The sequence below is a fragment of the Sinohyriopsis cumingii genome, chromosome 1 (genome assembly GCF_028554795.1).
Source record: "Sinohyriopsis cumingii isolate HCF-2022 chromosome 1, ASM2855479v2, whole genome shotgun sequence".
Classification (NCBI taxonomy): domain Eukaryota; kingdom Metazoa; phylum Mollusca; class Bivalvia; order Unionida; family Unionidae; genus Sinohyriopsis; species Sinohyriopsis cumingii.
Genome location: NC_142961.1, coordinates 52777821 through 52801436, shown reverse-complemented (window position 1 = coordinate 52801436; position 23616 = coordinate 52777821). Strand labels below are relative to the sequence as shown.

At 36.8% G+C, this 23616-nt stretch overlaps 1 protein-coding gene across 2 annotated transcripts in view; it reads right to left on the bottom strand.

Annotated features, from left to right (window-relative positions):
• Positions 1–21030: 21030 nt before the first annotated feature.
• The window catches only part of LOC149806872 (uncharacterized), a 38722-nt gene continuing 36136 nt past the window's right edge, over positions 21031–23616 (bottom strand). For both annotated transcript variants that reach the window (XM_089931281.1, XM_089931282.1), the window contains exons 10-11: positions 23119–23236; positions 21031–21249 (exon numbers count right to left, since the gene is read on the bottom strand). In XM_089931281.1, coding sequence (XP_089787407.1) covers positions 21123–21249; positions 23119–23236 — 245 coding nt within the window. In that variant the 3' untranslated portion in view covers positions 21031–21122. The remainder of the gene's footprint in view (positions 21250–23118; positions 23237–23616) is intronic.

Genomic DNA, 23616 nt, shown 5'->3' with positions numbered 1-23616 from the left:
GGGATGTTTTCCTTCACGTCCGCGCTTTGACTTTAAGAACCGGGGTTGTTTCCAGTCTAACCATCCATTGTCGACTCATCCTCCTACGAAGATGTGCTCCAAACTAGCTAAGCTCAACGAAGCCTACGTGAATTTGCATAGGGTCAGACACAGTCTGATACCGAAGCCAGAAGAAATAGAGAATGTGAGAATGTTAAAAATCACTGAAGACCTGATAGAAGAGCTCTTCAGAGAAGAAATGAACAGGGAAAAAGAAGAATGGACAGAGAAGTACAGACTTCAGAGACTGCAGCAACAGCAGCAACAACAGCAGCAGCAACCTGAAGCTGACAGAGGTTTTGTCGATTGTCGTATCGACACTAAAGAGTTCTTCTTCTCTTTTCGAAGAAGCAGACCTATTGCCAGAAAGTCTATCCTCAGAGGACATCGCATTCTTAGAAACTAAAAAAGAATGCCATAGCAAACAAAAAAACAGCCCTTTTCAGGGCTACCCAGTACTCTAGAAAAGAAATAACGATCAATTTGCCAATGTGTGTAGGTAGAGTAGTGTGAATATAAACACTAACTCTTTTTTTAAAAAAATGTGAGGGTATGTGTTGGTGTGTTTGTGTTAGTAAGTTGGTATGGATAGTAGATTAAAAATGATGTCTTTTTTGGTGTTTGAGGTGTATATTTTTGGTTAGATTGGATTGCTTTGCGTATGTGAATAGTTGCTTGAAGTGATTTATAAAAAAATTTAAAATAGTGATGGGGAGCATAAAAAGTGAGTGAGTGTTTCTTTTAGGTCCGCGCGTTGTTGGTGATTTTGGTCACGATCTAGGTAAGATGAATTTTATGTTTTTAGGGGGATGTTTTCCTTCACGTCCGCGCTTTCAGTATAAATTGAAACTCGTTCGGCAGTCCAGCTACCCTTGTTGATTGATCAACACCAAAAATGAACACGAGACTGGAGAAACTGTTGGAACTTCATGTGCATCTGGAATATGCCAGGCGCATATTAAATGAACTGGCCGCGGAAGCCATTGTCGAGGAGGGAAGGATAAGAGAGGAGGAAAGAAGAAACAAAGAAGAGGAGGAGAGAAGATATAAAGAAGAAGAGGAAAGAAGATACAAAGAGGAGGAGAGAAGATACAAAGAAGAGGAGGAGGAAAAGGAGAGAAGAAAAAATTTCAGAATCCCAGAGAGCGAAAATTGGGATTCTGAAGCGACATATCCTGCCTCTGCTCTCTCCCCCCAAAAGGTAAAAAGTAATTGGGGGATAAGATGTGTATGTGGCGCCAGGCCTGGAAGGTGCCACCATTAACCAGGTGTCCATGAAGTTCCAAACAAAACAGCCCTTTTCAGGGCTACCCAATACTCTAGAAAAGAAATAACGATCGATTTGCCAATGTGTGTAGGTAGAGTAGTGTGTATATAAACACTAACTCTTTTTAACAAATGTGAGAGTATGTGTTTGTGTGTTTGTGTTTGTAAGAATAAAGGTATGTTTGTGAGAATAGTAGATTATGGGTTTCTTTATTGATTCTTAGCGTATGTAGAGAGTATAGTTAGGGTTATATTATATGAAATGAGAAAGTAGGGGATGTTTTCCTTCACGTCCGCGCGTTGTTGGGTCATGATCTAGGTAAGATCAATTTTATGTTTTAGGGGAATGTTTTCCTTCACGTACGCGCTTTCAGTATAAAACTAACAGTGTTGGCCATTGGAACCCATTCTACGGAATAAGCAAACAAGAAGATGCCAGCAGCTTCAGCTTTATACAACGATCTTATGGGAAGTTGGTATTGGATGGTAGATGGATTGAGTGTAGTAGAAAGGGTTGAACAGGAATGGAGGTATGCAGTGACAAAAGACTTCGTCTCAAGACAAGTAACCAGCCTCCACTTATCCGTAAATATTGTAAAAGAAATGATAGAGGATGAGGAGAAGAGAATCAGAGGTTTAATTAACCCACCGTATGTCAAAGTGGGTAAGTTAAAAGAAGCGATAGATCATGTGACGAGTGCAAGGTGCTTTCTAGAAGACATTGTGGAATGGACAGATTGGTGTTTCGCGAAGTGGGGGTTAGAAAAACTTAAGAAAGCTGAAGAACTAATGAGGAATGTGCTGACCGAAGAGGTCAAGAAGATCAAAGAAAAGTGGTCAAAGGAAAGAAAAGAAGAAGAAAATAGAAAAAAAAGGGATGAATTCGAAAAACTGAACACAAACTGGATGAAAATCCAAGAGAAGTTCCGGGCCATGGGCCACCCGGACTGGTTGCCGGAAACAGAAAAGAAAAAGAAGAAAGGAATGATGGACAAAATAAGAGGATGGTGGAAGAAGTTAAGAAGTTAAAAGAAGAAGAAGAAGAAAAAACCCAAAGGCCCTTTTCAGGGCCAGCCATATTTCTCGAAAAGAGATAGTCTTTGAATTGCCTACCCCTTTTTTAAAAATTTTTTTTAAAAAAAATCCCATGTTCCATTCCCCTTGTCCCTAAACAAGCCCAAACTCTATTCCCCATGTTAAATTCCCCTTGTACGTAGAGTGACCCACGATTTATCGCCATGTTAAATTCCCCTTGTACGTAGAGTGACCCACGATTTATCGCCATGTTAATTCCCCTTGTACGTAATCTGACCCACGATTTTTCGCCATGTTAAATTTCCATTGTACGTAATCTAACCCAGGGGGGGTCTGTAATGCTAATTCCCATTGTACGTAAAGTGCCCCCATTCACTACTCACAGTGCTGAGTGATTTCTCCCTTTCACAGTATACAAATAATATGGGGGAAAGGACTGAGCAAATTTATATGTACACAGCGACGAAATAAAGAAAATCTCTCTCTCTCTCTCTCTCTCTCTCTCTCTCTCTCTCTCTCTCTCTATATATATATATATATATATATATATATATATATATATATATATATATATATATATATATATATATATATATATATATATATATATATATATATATATATATATATATATATACCATCGGTCTCGTCACTATTTAGAGGAAAAGATTACTAGACCGAAACTGGAGGACAATCAGAACACATAATTATATGCAACTATTGCACCTTACAGCATTTTCTTTTTTGTACGTAAATAAACAACGTAAAAAATATAATACAAATTAAAAAGTGATTATTCCTGACACAAACACGATATAGCATGAATAAAACAATATAGCATACACACAGAACACACACACACACACGCAATACATTAGATTAATCCTTGGCCAAGATCACTCACATTTAAGGACCCTGATATGGAAACCAGCCATAACACCTCGTGTCCGAGGAGGGAGGTACGGTGGCGTCACTCGGGTTGGTGTCACCCAGTGCGGTAGCTCATGGTGTCACCCCCATGGTCCTCCTTCCGTAACAGACCATACAGAATCCTTAGAAATGTCATTTTGGTGTCACCCCCTCTGATGGTGTCACCCGGTGCAGTCCGCACCCCCCGAATCCCCCTAGCGACGCCACTGCTGTGCCTGCTCGTCATGTATTTAACTATGATCGGTTATCCGCTTATGAAATCCGACTAGACCGAGCAGTGTGTGCTCTGTAAAATTTGCAATTTTTCATTTTGGTGTCACCCCTCTGAGATGGTGTCACCCGGTGCGGTCCGCACCCCCCGCACCCTCCTAGCGACGCCACTGGGGAGGTACGTGTCATAAGGAAATATACCGTGAAGGAAGACAAAGGGACCAGCTCCAGGGACCTTGTGAGTACAACACACCGTACAATAATAAAATGCAAATAGCAAAGACCAGCCCCATAACAAGAACAATACGTACTTGTTTTCTTCTTACAAATTCTTTTGGATTTGTTACAGAAAACAAACACCTACACTATTGGGGTTACACAAACTCATAAAAGTCTTTAACATTTTCGGATGGCGGGGTGGGTGGGGGGTGGAGGTCTTCAAAGGTAGATAGCTTAACATAGCTAAAGATCGGAGAAGTGCCCAGAAATAATAAAACAATATACAGTTCACCGTTTGTAAAAGAACTTTGATAAACGGTCTAGCAGTTGAGGAACATGATCAGTGGATTATAGATCGATATATATACACAATGAAACAATTCAACGCAATGGAAATAAAATCAGCAATAGAAATTATTTGTTTCTTTTTAATTTTTTTTTCGGTGAAAAATCAAAAGAAGTTTTTTGTCATCAAATGCGTACATATATATTTGAATTGCATAACAGAAGATATAATTAATGTTCAAAACTGTCGATAACAATTGTATGAAACACGCCCTTTTGAGAAAGTATGCAATCGTCGTTTGAAAATGGAAACTATCACATTAAATAATGTTCATTGCCGATTTTTTTGATAGTATAAAGCTTTAACGCAATGAAAACAAAGTACGCAGTGGAAATTATTGATTTTTTGTTTATAAGTGATTTGTTTAATTAAGGAAGGTTAACAAAAGGATTTCGTCATCAGATACATAGTCTTAGCCTTGTGCATAATATAGAACATAATCATGCATGAAGGTTCATAATTGACTTAAATAAAATGCTACATTGATCACTGAGTGTAACTGTAATTCATTTTTTGTTTAAATGTTTGTGTTGTTATTGTTGTTGATTTGCCAAGGAATTGTGTGTTCACTATTTTATTTTTCCTAAATTATCTTCTTCCACATATAACAAAATAAATTGCAAGTATCTGCCCATGTTATACGCATACTCTTTGATATATGACTGTGTCCATTGCACCTAACAATTACCTTTTAATTAGTTTGTAGCGCATTTATTTACGGTGTTAAATTGGAAGGTTTGCCCATGGCGAGAGATATAATTTCTTTCACTTCATTCTGTTTTGCAGTCAGTGAATGTGACCCAACAGGAAACCAACTGCAAATGCTTCTAGCGCAACCTCCATTCACTAATGAGTTGGGAAAAATGGGCAGATAATGAGGTTACCGAAAGGGGCTAGAAACATGGCATATCAAATATTATGGACGGACCATTCGATGTTCGGCCCGCATATCTAAAGAAAGGATTCTTACGCAGATTTATACAAACCTCAACCTCCGAAACCGATTAAAAAATGATCTTGAGATAAATTGAAACAAATGGTCTGTCTGGAGGAAAAATCCCAGCCCTCCAATTTAATGGTAGTAACTTATGTCTACAAACTAAGCAATAATATAATCTATTGTAATTACTCCAAGGAGACATACCAGGTGAAGACTACTTTAGGGACAGTTCATACATTACTCAGAGTACACTTACCAGGCGAAGACTACTTCAGGGACAGTTCAGAGATTTCTCCAGATACACTTACCAGGCGAAGACGTCTTCAGGGACAGTACATTTACCAGGCGAAGACTTCTTCAGGGACAGTACACTTACCAGGTGAAGGCTACTTCCGGGACAGTGCAGACATTACTCCAAATACACCTAATAGGTGATAGTTCATACATTACTCCAAGTACACTTACCAGGCGAAGACTACTTCCGGGACAGTTCAGACATTACTCCAAATAGACCTAATAGGTGATAGTTCATACATTACTCCAAGTACACTTACCAGGTGAAGGCTACTTCATGAACAGTTCACCGATTACTCCAAGTACACTTAATTTCCCATTATAGAAGTTCAAATCCAAAACCATGCATAATTGTTACAAGCACATGGGGAATATACTATCAATGACTCGGAACTGGGTGAAGTGGTGGTAAATAATATTATGTCTATAAATAGGTTTTATGCAACATGGACATCAGCCACTTGTGCCTGTGTAGCTAACAGCTATTACACAAATTGTTCATGCTTAGAGTTGGCAAATTATTTGAGTGTCTACCATTCTGCATCAACAAATACAAATGATTTGAATGAAGGTGTCAGCGATATGTCTATCCTTCCTGAGGTCAGCTCAGTCCAGCAATCGAACAGGAAGAAAACCCTCAGACTCTTAGAAGAGATAACAGATAATATTCTGTCCAAATCTGAAGTTAATAGAGAAACTCCACACATAATAGTTTCAGGCCAAAAACACAATTCATCCCAAACGCAGAGAAGATAAGGAAGATTGCCCCATTGCAGCCCACAAGGAAACACAAGCAACGTTCCATCCCTCACAAAGTTGATCACAGTTATGGTTCTGCAAGTTGCAGAATCAAACCTATGCATACTGTACAGCCAGAGCCATGTGGAGAAAAAGTGTAAGCCATCAAAAAGGGTATCAATTTGGGAACTTGCCCAGAAATCTGAGTCAGTGACATGAATTGTAACTATGCCCAATACACAGGTTTCTGAACATGGACTAAACTACATTAAAAGCCTCATAGAGACTTGCAGATTGCCAGAGGAAGAAAATAATGAAAGACATTGAGGAATTATTTTCCAGTTGTGGGTCCTTGCATTTAGTATGTTAAGTTTGGCAAAATTTAGGATCTTGGTAAAAACTGTTATTCATGTACAACTGCAGTCAATTCAGTCGTGGTCGTTGAATTGTAATGTAGAAGTGGGGATATATTAACAGGAGCATTTTCCTCACCATTTCCATGGTTTCCTTTTTTATAATGAAATCTCTCTAGCTTCCATGCTTTCATCTTTGCTAACCAAGGTTTGGCTATATTAATCTATCTACAACTTGGGGCATCAGATTTTCAGTGTTATGGGTATGTGAATTTCATTGGATGCAGCATCAAGTCACCACATTCAATCATAATCAGTTTGATCAAATATGAAAACTGTTTTTACATGATTGAGACAAGTGGAGCACTTAACTGGGATGGACTCGTAAATAAGCAACTTTCTACTGCCAGTCCGTATTGCACAAGTATATCTTTTCTCTCAAATACACCTGTAATGGCTTCTCTGGTACACATACTTTGGATGTTAAACTCACAATGTAACATATTGAAGTCAATATACGTCAACCATATTTTACTGATGTACAACGCACCGCTGTTGCATGCTATATGTTAGTTGGCATTAATACTAAGGTACGCAATTCATGAAATCTAGTAGCTATCATTAGGACAAAGCACTGAAATATCTGATGAAAGCGCCAAGATATAGAGAAGTTAATATGTTGGAACCTCGAACAACGAGCAGGTCATGCTTTAAGTGTAAGGAAAAACCAGATATGTTTGTTTTCATGTGGATCTTTGTGAAAATGAATAACACTGGTTTTGCTTTAACTGTTTTTTAAATAATGGATTCATATATTATTGCGCACCATATTTGTATCCATTAGCGGTAAATGCATAAGATGGGAATGGCAGCTAACGTGAGAACACATCAAAGACTGACCACAAAGTATGGCACTTAATACATTACTCTCTATCATAATGAATCTGAAATACAGTTATTGTAAAAGTAATATTGTACACAAATATTTCTTTGTGAGAAAAAAATAAACAGAGTTTGACATTGATATGCTTCTTTATTTCTTTCAATTAGAAATCAAACGATGAAAATATAAATCCGCTATTCCAAAATTATGCTTTAAAATGAAAGTCCATTATGTGTCAATTACTAGAAACTTTAAATCAAGTTGTGTACACAATATACAGTATACACAACACAGAGGCACTGTTAGAAAACAATGAAGACACTTAAAAATATAATACAATGGAGAACTTAACATGTACAAAAACAATGAACCGTGTTAAAGTCAGAAAATATGTCAGATACTCTAAACCATGCTGGACTATGTCAGAATGCAGCCAAAGGGACTGTCTATTTAATTGAGGTTAGGGTGTGTGTGTGCTGTTTTGTTTTTAGAGAAAAAAGTATATTATGCTAAAGAGCGACATGATTATTTTAAGGTAAATGTAAAACAATATCCTGGTTTGAAGGAGAAGCTAAAGTTGACTCCCCCATCCACAACCTCATACAAATTGAACGGTTGTTCCCTAATGAATAAACTCTCAAAAATACAATGCAATTAAACTGGACAGTTATAAATGAGATTCCAAATAAGTGATTAAAAACGTGACAAATGTTGGTCCAAAGCCACGAGTGAGGAGAGTAAAGTAAGTGTTTTGTGCATTACTGAACAGCCTGCAGCAAATCGATCTTGAGCCTGAAAATAAAGGAAAGACACCATAGCGAACAGTCACAATGTGAAATCTACTAAAGAATCTCTTTTCTGAAGACTTGTATGTTTTTCTTTACTTAATGTGAATGTAAATATTCCTGAATGAATTTACTCGATGTACAAAGCTAATGAACACAACACAAAAATGATATTAAATTTTGTGAACAAAAGAATAATCTGCTGAGATGATATAAAATATGTAATCATAATAACAGCATCATATGAAATGAAAGGCAACACTTACAAGAATGATTTCTGCGTGCAAGGTAATCATACGGCATTTATATCTGGATTTAAATTTGACTAGTGATGAGGTCCTGTTAAACCAAAAGAATAATCACATTCTATCGAGTCTCTAAATTAGTGATCTGTTTCACAATGATGTGCACCTCATAATAAATATTGAATTCCAAGCAGTCGAATTATCTTGGCAAGTAACGATTTCTGTATTGTACTTAAAGTACTGATGATTCTACTGGATAATTAAAAGTTACGTTATGAACCTGCTTTTGTCCTTGTCAATGCCTGACAAATGCTTCTTTAATCTCTGGCTTATTTGCCTGTCCTTCCTGATTGTCATTGCAATATCCTCCTCGGCAAGGTCGATTGTCTCACCCTCACACATGTTTGACATCATGGTATGTTTGGTTTTCACCTGTGGTCCGGGTATTTGTATCCTAGTGGGTACTTTAGATCTGACTCCTAAAATTTACAAGAAAATAAAAAGTTTTAAATGTTTTACATTGTACAGATGTCTGCCTCTTTGGGGGTGGGGGGAGAAATAGATTTTCAAGGTAATAAACAACATTTGTGCATTATAGAACTGAAAATGAGATGTACTTTATTTGTCCTTTGAAATGTATAAAAATTTTCAGTTATATTATAAAAAGTCTTTGAAAAAGTTTTTCAGCTTTTTCAATGCCTCGAGCATGCTGTGAAGAAACATGTTCAAGACAGTAAATCCTAAAATAACATTCAACTTTGTTACGACTTTAAGGTCTTAAATTAAATAACAGAAAAGAGCAAACGCCAAGTTTTGTTAAATTTATTTCCCTAGAATACACAGTAAAAATTTATTAACGAACTTACAGCATTGTGAATTAAATCCCAAACAGCCCTAAAAGTTCTATTACACGTGCAACGTCTTAAGTTCTAATTGAGTTCCAGTTATATTACAAATAAATTCCAATATTGAATGTGTTGACACGCAAGTAGTCTCGACTGTGCTACTGTGCCAGTGACCTGGAAGGTGGCAATGATTGATGCATCACAATAATACAATCCAAATGACCATGTCAAAATACACCATAATTCCTAATTAATGCTTCATTACAAAATTACTATTGAGCACATTGTAATTCCACTGAATAATAACTTCCATAGATATAGAAATCCAACCAAATTAAGAACCGAACACAACACTAAGACTGATTCTACTTTGGATTTTAAGGCAAGAATGAGTAATTTTTCAAATTAATATTATATTAACAGCCGGTGAGTGTGCACTGACTTAGAAACTGTTCATAGACCCACCATTAAAGCACATGTTCCTGACATTAAAAAGGGAGTTAATATGTGAGGTGAGCAAGGGTTCATTGAGTTGCATTTCTGAAACGATTGAGAACCCCTCTGAAAAGACTGAACTCTTATCCAAAAGTTTGCATGTTCGATTACTAACATCTGATCTGCCTGGATTACTATTAATATGTGTAAATGTTGCTCTTAACTCGTATGAGATCATCATTTTGAGTAGAAATTGGGTTTTTACAAGAACCAGACAGACCAATGATAATGGCGCGAACAGAATTCGGTAACGTGAATGATGCTTGACGGGTGCCTGTTTCTGTGTCGCTGAAAGTCAATCACGTTCATGTTGTAGACATTTATTATTTATAATCATAAGTCTATATTGTGTTCGATGCAAGATAGTCATTGATACCAGTTGATTAAAAATATCAACGACAACGAATCGTACAGGTATGTGTGCATAATGCGGAAAAAAATACAAGTTTGTGTCTTCTAGAATTATCGGTGGTGATTTTGCTGAAAGCTTGGGAAATTACCAGGAACTCCTTGGGCTAAGTATCCTGGTGAAAAAACATCTTCCGGGATATAATTATTGTGGCCCTGGAACCCAACTTGGTATCATACTTGACAAGGGAAAACGACCGAAAGCTAGCCAATTTCCAGTAAATGCGATTGATCGGGCGTGCCATGCTTATGACATCGCGTATGAAAATAAAGATCTGCAACAAAGGCATATTGCTGATGTGAAGTCGATTCGCACGCTGAAGTCAATAAAAAATAAAAATATAAGGGTGTCACTTGCTGACTGGTTGATAAGAACGGTGATGAACGGTAAACTAGCAGTGGGAGTCTAGCGGACAATTAATTGTTCGATAATTATTAATGTAATAGTTTATTATAGTCCAAGAAGATACTGGAAAGGCACATTGTCAATTAGTAAACTCACTGATGCTGCAGATGTCAAGTGTGCTGGTGCCGCAGATTAGTTGTCTCGACAAGCAATATGGCAAATTTATTTACCAACACCTAAAACGATTTCATATGGATGGTTTAATGTCAGAATTCATATTCATAATATTGACATAATCTGTCCGCAGCAGACTCGAATAGCAGACCAGGTAGTGGTACGATACACCATTGGAAGTTTTGACTTCATCTCATCAACGCCAGACTCCAAATTCAGCCACGCTGCGTATACGCGCGCTGACATTACTGACGCCTCCGTAGTTTCCTCCACCAGATTCTGCGATGTGATCCAGGTTGGAGGGTACAAGACTCCTAATGTCTGCAAAGCGCCCAGTGATCACAGGGACAACAATATGCTTCCAACTATCGAACACCCAGCCGTCTATACTGGCGACTTCAATAGTCATCACACTGATTTGGGATACTCGCACCCCAATGACGACGGAGAACATTTGGTAAAGTGGGCAATAAACAATGACATCCTTCTGACCCATTACTCGAAGCAACGTGGGACCTTTCACTCTGCAAGATGGCAAAAGAACTACTTACCGGACCTTTGTGTTGTTATCTCCATCGGTGATCATTCACAGCCAACAAGCCAAACAGTTCTAGACGACTTCCCACACAGTCAGCACAGACCAATACGTATCAATATTGGACATCAACTGTGGACCATAGACAACTCTCCACAGTGGTGTAGGAACATCCGCAAAGCAGATTGGACGAAATACGTTGACACATTGGAGCGAAGCATAGTCATTATATCATCTCACTGCATTCCAGTTAAGGAAGCTTATCACAGCTTTCAAAGAGCCATATTCAAAGCAGCCAATCAGTCTGTTCCTTGTGGCCGTTATCCAGCCTTTAAACCCTGTTTGGCTGAAAAGTGTCAGGCTCTTCTCAAAGGAGTATGAAGCTTCTAGAGATCCAGACATAGCAGATCAACTGATTGAATATCTAGACACTGCTAGGCGCACTCGATGTGCGGAAACTACAGGGCCACTCAACTTTACGCGCTCCAGTCGCAAATGCTTAAGCCTGGTTCGCCGACTTGGCACCAATCAGCAACTACCAGTTCAAGACCATCCTGTTGTCAAACCAAATGTTATTGCTAGCCATTTACTATAAGTGGCAAAAGCACCACTGGAGAAACAGCACCCACGTCAAGTTCGCGGTGAGTGGCGACAATACTGCCGTCGGAAGTCAGATAAATTAGATCAAAATACTCCAGAGGCTTTTACATCAGCACAACTTGAAAAGGTGCTCTGTAACATCAAATCAGGCAAAGCAGAAAGATATGACAATATCCTGCCTGAGTTCATGAAGCATCTTGGCCCCAAGACAAAGGTATGACTCGCTGCTTTATACACCCGGGTTTTTAGAGAAAAGTGCATGCAGACGTAGTGGAGCCAGGCAAAGATTGTTTCGATCCCAAAGCTTGGAAAACGATCCCCATAATGCGGCGAGCTATCGGCCAATATCCTTGCTTTCAGTCTGTTTTAAGGTATTGGTGCACCTGATTTTCCAAAGATTCGGTTCGGATTTGGAGAACACCATAACTGTTGAGCAGGAAGGCTTCATGAATGGTAGCAGCACTTGCGATTAAGTTAATGCCCATACTTCGTTTGTTGAAAACGGTTTTCAGATGAACCTTAAAACTGGAGCTGTTTTCCTTGATCTAATATCCAGAATATTTCCTCGCTGGATAGTTGAGACTGTCGAATAGTTCCTTCGTGTCAAATAGTTCCTTCGTGATAGGCGGTTCAGAGTGCACGTCAGAGAATCATGCAGCCCGTGGAGACGCCGGGCTAATGGACTCGCACAGGAATCTATTTTTTCGCCAAGACTGTTCAATGTTTATATCAATGACTTACCTGTACCACAGTCGCGAAAGTTTATGTACGCAGTTGGTATTGCCCTCGGGACCCAAAGTCGCGCATTTACTGAGCTTGAGGAGGTAATGAACAAGGACCTAGAGAAAATGATGGACTTCTTCAAGAAATGGCGACTACAGCCGAGCGCAACAAATAGTCTTCAGCGTCTTCCACTTTAACAATGCAAATACGAACCGTGAGCTTTGCAACCTCCTCAGTGGGAAGCGCATAAAACACTACCCGATACTAACATACATTGGTGTGACTCTGGACAGATCACTGACATTCTACGACCTACTGAAAAAATTGCAGAAAAACCGAGCGCTAGAAACAACCTACCACACAATCTGGCTGGGTCAACCTGGGGTGCTAGTGCTCAGACACTCAAGACTTCATCAATGGCCGTCTGTTATTCGGCAGCCGAGTTTTGCGCTCCCGTCTGAGCTCAATACCAAATTAATTAACGTCCAGCTCAAAACAACAATGCGCATTATCTCTGGAACATTACGTCCTACTCCTTTATCATGACTGCTAGTTCTCAGCAATATTCCCCCTCCACATCTCCGTCGCCAGGAAGCAACTACAAAATACTTGGATAAGGTCTTTACCAGTGAGAAACTTCCACTGTACGTGGACATCACTTCACATCCAGAAGTTTGCTTGCCTTCTAGACATCCAATCTGGTTAGGTTCGTTGCCGGTGATATGACAACTATTTGGGCATGGAGTGATGAGTGGCCTTCAAAAGATTTTGTAAACCACTCCCTCGTAGCTGAGTTATCTTTCTGCCCTCCTGGCTTCGACGTTTCACGACATTTGTGGACCACGCTGAACCGTTTCCAGACAGGACAGGAGCGATGTACGCTACAACACTTTCATTTTTACGCTCTACCTTGGCTTGCGTAAAGCCCATCAACCCTTGCGAACTGTCCAGAAAACACTGAACATAACTGTGGTTAATTTCGCGACCCTATCCAAAGAATTCAGCTGTGTGTTTTCATGAATAATGAAAAGCATATTATATGGGTACCAAACCCACATCAGACTGGATGGTTGCTGCTGTTGGCAATGTAGTTGTACGTTGTACCCAGAACCTGGTTTTCAATGTGTTTCTGCCGCCAACCTGAGCTTTTATTCACGCATTCCACCCTGTCTGGCCTAGAAAAGCACATATCAGCTGTGTGAGAATCCTTTTCAAAATGTTGTGTATATGGAACCGCTAAAAGCTACATGCCATCTCGGACAGTCTTGCCCCATCTGTTTCAGTGCAAACAGCGGAAACGACTATCAACAATCGAAACATGATGATACCACAACCAGTGGGAACTCACCAAACAGCAGAGACGAGTTGATTTTTCCAAAATCTTCATCTCGCCGTCTATGGTTCTGGAGAACCAATTATAGACGATATTTTTCCAATCAAAGTAAGGTAGCATATACATATTGCACTTGTGTGACCTGTAAAGTACACCATCCCGCACATACACGTCGAGGTTTAGTGACTGTTCGTGGATCTGAGCTCTCAACAACGTCACAAATTTGTCAATGCAGTCGTCGATTTTTGGCAATGGAAACGAATATGTTTAAGTCACACCCTTCACATTTCTATAGTCAGTGCAGATACGGAAGGTATTATATGGTTTTGATGCAAGAATACATAATGAACTCCAGTCACTTTTAGTCGGTTCTGTGAAGTTATTTTTCAGCAAATACTAAATTTCTTTCTTCACACATTCTTGTTTGAGATGGTTTATCCTGTACGAATGCTGTTTTACAGTTGTGGAATCAACAATTTCAACGTTATGGTAGATTTTATAAGTTCCTGTAGGAACATCTGGAAGCAAATGTTCATATTCAAAAAGTAGTTGCTTTGGTTACTCTTTTCTTGTTGCTGCAGATGAGGAAGTGTCTGGTCAGATTATTTAATATTCTAAATTCTTAGCACTGGCTACACCAAAGTTGCTACAGTACGATTGCGCTCCATCCTTGAAATCCTCACTGTGTAGGACAGGTACAACTAAATTGACTGCATGGTTAAAAAAGCTATCTTTATCAACATACTCCTTTCACAAATGTATATGTCAAAGTTGTCTTTATTTTCGCCTCCCTGGAGTGTTAATGCAATAGTCTAAATCACTTACTTTATTTTCAGCTGTGTAAGGACCATAGTGCTTAGTTTGAAGAGGACTTTGAGGTACATGCAACAGAACAAGAATTCTATCACCTGGCAGAAAATTCATTTCCTTTTTGTTTTTGCCATACCTTAATTTCATTTTCGACAGATTACAGTGAAAATTGGTTCTCGCTGCTTCACAATCCTTTGACAACTTTTGTTTTTGAAATTAGAAGCATAATAAAAAATATTCATTTTAATAAATTGAATGCTCCACGGACAGTATGTCCAAAAACCAGTTTAAAGGGACTAAATCCTAACGTTTCGTGAACTAAGATATTTACTGAAAATTTAGTTTAAGGCCTAACCTTGTTTATGACTTTTGTATGTTCTAGAAGCGAGCTTGTTGACAATATTTTGGAATTCTCTCAACTTTTCAGAAAATTATATTGACATAGGTCAAGTGGGGATGTACATAAAGAGATTTTGTAAACAAAGTCCTCCCTGCTATCTTAAGAGAAGTATGTGGACTTATTTTTAGTTGTGTTCAGATATAATTTGAGAGGAATTTATTTAAATCGTACATCGAAATTACAACGTGCTTGTTCACCTCTTGGTCTAAAATATTACTTTGGGATCATTGTGGAGTCGTTCAAAGACATTCTAGATTGCATCATTGTGGTAAATCCAGCACATTATATACCATTTGTAAATCAGCACATTCAAGGTTTTTGAAATGCAATCAGAGCATTATCAACTTTTCTGCTTACGATAGGACATTTAGGATTGTTTTGAATTTAATTCACAATACTGTAGCTGTCTTTTGAATTTACACTTTTTATTCTAGGAAGATTGTTGCTTTCACTTCCATTCTGTTACTTAGGTTTAGACTATAAAGTCGAAACAGAAATTGGAGGGGGCTCGTCCGAATTTCTTTGAAAGTTTTCAGAGAAAGAAAAAAAATGTTTTTAAAATTTATATTGATTTTGTTTCGGAATTTTCATTGTCCTTGGTAAAGATATTAATTTTACACATTTAAGAAATCTTTAGTAAAACCAGCAAACTTTCAGTGTTATGTCATGTTGTGAACTTAGAAATAATACGCAGAAGGGGCTATAGTCTACAAAAAAGCATCAGTTGGTTGAGAAGACACTTTGATATTTCGGAAGTAACAGAAACTTTAAGAAAGCAAGAAATAAATAATACTTTGATTCTGTATTTGATAGGAAAGGAACTTTTGGATCGTAGTGCTATGGGTTTAATTAATAGTCTGTCTCTTGTTGTGATTAGAAATTAAAGGAATTACAGTTTAAAGACCAGAAGGAATTGGAATTAACGAAGCTTCGCTTCAGTAAGAAATGATGGCATAGCGTACTCAAAAAGAGAAAAGGAGAGACAAATGCAAATGCAGAGAGAGAGAGAGAGAGAGAGAAATTGGTAAATACAAATGCATATAGACCAAAAATGGTGTGGCAGAGCCAAAAAAGACAAAGAAATACAAATGCAGAGAGAGGGAGAGACAGAGAGACAGAGAGACAGAGAGAGAGATGTCAATATATGACCGCGACCTTGACCTCTTTGAAATAATAATCGGCAAAGCTATGTCTTTGCTTGGTTTTCAATCTGCAGCAACGAGCAATAACGTGCCTTTTCTTCTTAAATAAGTGCACGTATAGAAATAAAATGATTTTTGATCAGTATTATTAGAAGTTTGATTCTAAGCAATTGTGATCGATTGAGAATTGGAAGTGCTCCTTTGAGACTGAGATGACTTTTTTATACTGAAAACAATAGCTGAGTGCAAGACTTGTTGAGAAATGAAACGTATGTCAAGGAATAATTATGACCTGGTTAAGCAGCATTTTCCAAAGTTTCCACCTTTCCATCATGAACATAGGTCTTGACATCACTATGAATTCAATTCTTGAAGTCTTCAACTAATGTGAATTGTCTGAGGTTATTACAATCTTGATCAATCTTCTTAGCAGACCACCACCTACCAAATAGTCGATCAATTTCCCTTGCAACTTCAGCGTGGGCTTGTACAGTTTCTCTTATATATTCCTAACCTTTGTCGATGTGTCTCTGGTACTAACCCATAATCCTTCAAGATACCTTCTTTAACCACATCGTAATTAGTAGCTTGTTGTACCGATAGTAATTCGTAATAATAAAGTCCATCTCTTTCTTGGCCATTTCAAGTTCTCATCAATTTTCTCAAAATGAGGAAAGTATTAGTCTACTTCTTTTTTCTTTAAAACGGGTTACTAACCTATTATTTCTAGTAACTTCAAACCTGAAATTTTTATATAAATGGGATGAATATTCCGCCTGCAAGTTTGTATTCTTTTAATTTCAATTGCATTTCCTTTTCTTCTCACTGCATTTGCATTTCTCTCTCTCTCTCTCTCTCTCTCTCTCTCTCTCTCTCTCTCAGCCTCTCCCTCTCCTTTTCCTCACTTATTTATGTCTCTTTACATTTCCATGATTTACTTCTAAAGCTGAATCTTTCTTAACTCTAATTCCATCTGGCTTTTTTTCTTCAACTGGAATTCATTCTTTTAATTTCCTATCCCAACCGGATATAGACTTACTACTCAATCCCAAGGAAACTGATACTTCCTGGGTAGGATTTAAAATAAATTTCTCGACTTTAGATGAGATTGCTAAAACTTGCTGGCTCCACTAAATAGTTCTCAAATATGTCAACATTAATATAACTAGGACTAAGAACATTCCCAAAGAATATAAATTTAAATTTCATGAGCAATTTAATTCCTCCGAAATATTTTAAATAATTTGTAATTTATATTACGGCTCTATGGACTTAAACTAAGTAAAAGAAAAGAGCGAAACCAACAAATTTATTAAAATTCAACAAATTAATTTCCCCAGAATACAGAGTGAAACTTTAAGAGGAACTTACAGAATTGTGAATTAAACCTCCAATTGTCTTAAAAGATTGTATAACAGGTCCAAAAGTAAAAAGTGTTCCGAACGAATTCTTATCTTGAATGTGCTGATGTACTAACAATCTTGATTTAATCCAGACTGTCCTGGAACGAATTCACACTAATACCAAAATAGTTATTTGGTTCAAAAGTGTCTATGAGCAATTTGTAATTCCATTAAAAACTTTAGAGAAATAAATCCGCAAAAAATCATAACTAAACATCACTAAAAGACTGATTTCACTGTAAAGAACCTTATATAGATCCGCACTTGACCTATGTCGCAAAAGCCATTTTCTGAAATTACCATGTCATCTTACTGGAAATTTCCACCAAATTCATATACAGGGTCAGGTAAATTTACTTAAATGTTACCATCCAACAAGTCCGAAATCAGGGAGACCATAGAATTTCCATCGGAAAGACAATGCCCTTAACTCAAATTCAATTGAACATGTTTACAAATTTTATCTTAAAGTGTAGTCTACACTCATGGACAAAAGTAAACTATGTAATATGTTGTTTACAAATTACCCTTCCTTTACACAATCATGGACATATATATATATATATATATATATATATATATATATATATATATATATATATATATATATATATATATATATATATATATATATATATATATATATAATGATAATAATAATAATAATAATAACAAGGCTTTTAAAGTGTTATAAAGCAATTTGATATACCAATGTTATTGCAATAATATGCATACATAAACACTCTTGGAACTGTGTGCTGTTGGGTCCATTCCTATAGATCAATTGTAAATTTCCACTCGTTAATCATCAGTGACGTATGAAATTAACGATAAAAAGTAATAATAAACCCCGTTTTCTTAATTAATTTAACATAGTACACAATTTAATCGCAATCCTTTTTTTTCCGTTTTACTCCCTCCCCTCTCATGCACAAGGGACAAAATATGCAGAAATCTGAAGTGAGAAAGAAAAAGAAACTGAGCTGGATAAAAGAAAACTTGAAACTGAAATTGCACATAGTGACTTACAATATCGTTCTTCATGACGGTATGTTTACACTTCCCTTGGGACCTCTCTAAAGTGTTTATATAATCAATGATACAAAGTTGCAATTGCCGGTCGACACAGCAAGGTAAATGTCTTGGATACGGGGCACACATATGTAATGTATTTAAGGCTTTGTTGATGTTGGTGTTGTTTCTTAAACCTATTTAAGATTCTAAAAGTAAATTGTTATTAGTTAAATATGAAAATTTCCAAAGCCCCCCCCCCATCTCTGTCTCTGTCTCTCTCTCTCTCTCTCTCTCTGTGTTAACCATCGTATCAAGATAATGGCGAAAATCCACCAAAAAACGAGAATAGAGGATTTTCGATTGTGTTATACCACGATGTATCTGGACTGATAAGAATGGTGGTAAATGTTAAGTAAAACCAACAAGAGAGAGAGAGAGAGAGAGAGAGAGAGAGAGAGAGAGAGAGAGAGAGAATTATGGTAGGTAGTAATGTGTCAGAATAATGACTTAGATCACCTTTAAATATATTAAAATATTTTAATTACCTCTTGTTGGTTCGTCGTTTAGCTTAGATTATATTCCACGCTAATTTCCTTGCGCCTGTATGTCAATGCATTGATGAGCGTTTAGTATTGAATAATATGTGTGCCCAGTGGTCTACTTTGTCTTCATTAAAACCATCTTTCATGTATAAATCACTAACTTATTTTAATTAAATCAATGTGAATAAAAAAAAGAGACTCAAAAATGAAAACAATCAACTTATCAATATGAAAAGATTATTGTGGATAGGCACAAAAAGACAGAACTACATTTTGAAGCGGACACACTCGGTAGGGATATGAGTTCATTCACCCAGTCAATACACAGTTGCCTCTGGTCAATAAAACTCCGTTCATACGGCAAATATATGTATTTGTTTGTGATACTAATAAAATAGATGTATAGTATGTAAGCTGTATCAATGATACTAATAAAATAGATGTATAGTATGTAAGCTGTATCAATGATATGCCACTTGTATAAATTTTTCATTAAAAGGAAACTCAGCAAGCCTCGTTTCCTTTTAATGAAAAATTTTATACATCTCGTGGTATATTGGTATGTCATTGATACAGCGTGCATACTATATATATATATATATATATATATATATATATATATATATATATATATATATATATATATATATATATATATATATATATATATATATATATATATATATATATATATATTTATCAGTAGATGTACATATTTAAGACTTTTTAATACTTTCAGAACTTATGATATAACATTTAGGATTATTTGGAATTTAATTCACAATAATATAAGCGTCTTGAATTTTCCCCTTTAGTCTAGGGAAATAAATTGTTTGTTGAATGTAACTCAGACTGTTGGTTTTACTTCCTTTCTGTTACGTAGTTTAACACCATATAGCCTTAACAACTGAAGGATGCTTGTAAAATGTAAAAAGAAAAACATACCTACATGTACAGCACCACTCCCCATGTCGATACTTGCATCAAGTAGTACTCTGTTAATCTTATCAGTATGCTTGAATTATGAAAAATATAAGCCCCTCCTGGACAAGTTCTCTGTCACATTTATCAGCATCGAACATTCGACACTGCTGAGAGGCGGTTAATTTAATTTCGCGGGATCTGGGCCAATGGCGTGTGTGTGTGTGTGTGTGATTTCGATTTTTAACGTAGCTTTAACAACTTTTCAGTCATATCGCTACGATGTCTGCAGTGTGGCAGTTTAAAGTGATGTCTAGCACTGGGGCATCATGCCGCAGACATGTAACATGATGTCCCACCCAGTCACATTATCCTGACACCAGGCCGACCAGTCCTAACACTAACCTCTTAATGTTGAGAGCCAAGCGAGGCAGTTGTTAGTACCATTTTTGTAAGTCTTTGGTATGACTCGGCCGGGGATCGAACCCACGACCTCCCGCATCCGAGGCGGACGCTCTAACCACTGGGCCACCGGAGCGGTGGGGCAATGGCCGAAAATGGGATGTGATGGAAGCTGAACAAAAGTAACACATCTAAATGTTCATGACACAGATTATGATTTGAAAAATGGCAAAGAATCTGTTATGAGATACATCAAAGACGGTATACATAATTTATTTCAGCACAAATCAAAACAAAACGACAATAATAAAACCTATTCAGAAGAAGGTCAAGCATTAAAACACACAATACGACCTTTGAATGCTAAAGATGCAGATACTAAACAATATTTGCATAACAATATGCCTAGTAAGATACTCTAATGTCTATGACCTTCCCAAAACATGGGGGAAAAATTGTACTAATGTTGACGCAACTGTCGTTGCCTCAGCAAAAACTATATATGTTTTATTATCTGCTGACGCACGCGAGTACAATAAATCATATAAACATAAACAACACTTGTAGGGTAAGAGGCTCACAAATAATTTTGCAAGTGTTTTTTTTCAATAGTAATACATTAAACTAAAGTGTTAAAAAAATGGAAACATCATATGACTATACTTCTTTATTTTTTTCATTGGGTTTAATAACTAGTTTTATTTAGAACACAATTTGCCGACGGATATTACGCGTCGTTCCATCCCCTAATTTTGAACATATCCAGGTGGATAATTGATTGTTATGTGGGCTGGGCATCTTGGAACAGGACAGCACTTTCCTGGGGGTGGAGATTCCAAATGGCACTTTGAGGGTAAAGACCAGGTCACACACCTGTACGGAAAAAATATTTTAATTTATACAATACGCAACTATGCAAACAGATGATCAGCACCTTTAATTTTATTTGTGATTAGATACTAGTTTTATATGACTTCAGTATTGTAAACAAATAGCATCATCATCAAAACATGACCTTATCCAGGCTTCATACAAGCGTTCTGCTAAACGCACATTTTTTTCTTTTGCATACTGACTGGATGTGATATAATACGACGTTAACATGTAAGATATTTAAGCGAAAGAAAACTTAAGTCTTAGCCTTGTAGTCAATAATCTGTTTGATCATAAAAGGTTAGGCTTATTATCAAGAACGTGCTTGAGCATAAACGATAGGCTCATAGTTAAGAACCTGTTGGATCATAAAACTATATCTTAAGATAATAAAAAAAAAGATAATTTTGAAACAGTCGGAATTCTCTCCTACCATCGAGAGAGGTTATTTAAAAAAATCAAAATTCTTCAAGTTTCAGTACGAGTTCAATTTGTTTGTTAGGTCCGATTATTTTGTATGGGGACCATGGAGGTCATGCATGAAAATCAGATTCCAGATTATGACTTTCATCAGCCTTGGAATTTTAACTGAGTGTCTGTCGCAGAGCTTCATAAAATCCAGCGCTTTCATGTAGTGTGGGACAGTGCTTTGCATTAAAAGGCCCACTAAGACCTTTCCCGTTGTCACAAAGTTTCTAGCTACAACTTTCAATTCAAACGAAAATATCAGAACAGACAGGAATATGCGATTTTTAGAATTATCTTATATAATACAGCTTAAGACTTACCGGACAGGTGAATATTCATTAAGATACAGTATGCAAAAATTCAATTATACCTATATCCAAAAACTTTAATTTTGGATAATAACATTTGTGTCTCACTCGTTTATTTGCTATACCAGTCCAACAGCTCAACCTAAATAGGTGCCGCCTTAGTGTTCAATATAATAACCCAAGCATGGTAATTATATCAATTTCAAACTATTCAGTATATAGTACAATCATTGAACCTTAGATATATTCTTAACTTTATTTTTCTTGCATCCTTAATTTCACTGCTGTACGAGGTGCATTTGAAATGTTCTGGATATTTTGTTACAACGTTTATCCTTCTTGTAAATGGCAGTATATTTAACACCGGTCGATAGACAGAATAACGTCTATACAACGCTCCACATACAGCAAGCCGGATAAATGTAGATATAAGCTTTATATAGCATAGACAACTGAGAGTGACCTATAATATTCGAGAGTAAGAAAAACTCTGGTACTGAACAAAGATCATACTGTAAAATTCGGATACTCTTAGAGTACTTTCCCACTGATGTCAAGGTCAACTTGGATAAAGTTTACGTATGTAATTCTTTGTTATATCAAACAATCATGAGATGGTATTTCTTTTATCATGGTCATTTATTCGTCAGCAGTTTTTAATATATTGGACAACGATTTGAAGCTCAGAAAGGTTCGTGTGAAATGGGTCTCGAATTTGTTGACAGATTTAAGTTTAAATCTCCAAATAGATAGTCTCCAGACATGAAAAGAGTTACCAGAGACGTTTAAATGAGACTAGCACAAGTGATAAAACAATGATTTACTTTTTCTAACCCGACTCTACAGAAAATAATAAAGACTGGATCAGAGAAAACGATCAGTACCCATAAACTGCTCGACGTTGTCGGACTGTCATGCGAGTTTTCGAAGCATAACTGTTTGTGCAGCATTTCAATAAATTGAGAGGCTTAGTATAGATTTAGCGGAGCAGCCTGAATAGAAATGTGTCCACTCAAAGTAATTCATTTATGACTTTTAGACATAAAAACATGCGAATATAAAGTTCAAGAAATGCATTTTGCCAAACACTTACAAACTTGTACATCGGTAATGCCCACTGGATTCGTCGATACATGTGCAGGCATAATCGCACTCATCCTTCCAACTTTCACCTTGCCTGTATGTCTTATTTTTGTAGATGCAATAATGCGCTGGGAAATAAAACAAAGATAACAATATATTGCTCTACTCAAATTATTTGATTTACAAAACAAATATCACGGGTTAGCAGCACCATCATATAAACAATTTTACATATGTTATGTGCGGTTTCATTCAGTACTGAATATAAATGTAAATATTAGATGGCACTTCCTATTGTACAGTTACAAATACTAAAATGTACTATTTTAATATCAAATATTAGGTTGTACTGGTGAAAGTGGAGGCGTTTCTAATTCTTCCTCAGCCATTATTTTCTGGGGGTTACGATGATAGGAATGGATTTTTTCCCCTCACGATTATACTCTTAAATTTTTATATTCATGGTATGTGCATGAAGCACAGTAGTATACTAAGATAATACAATATT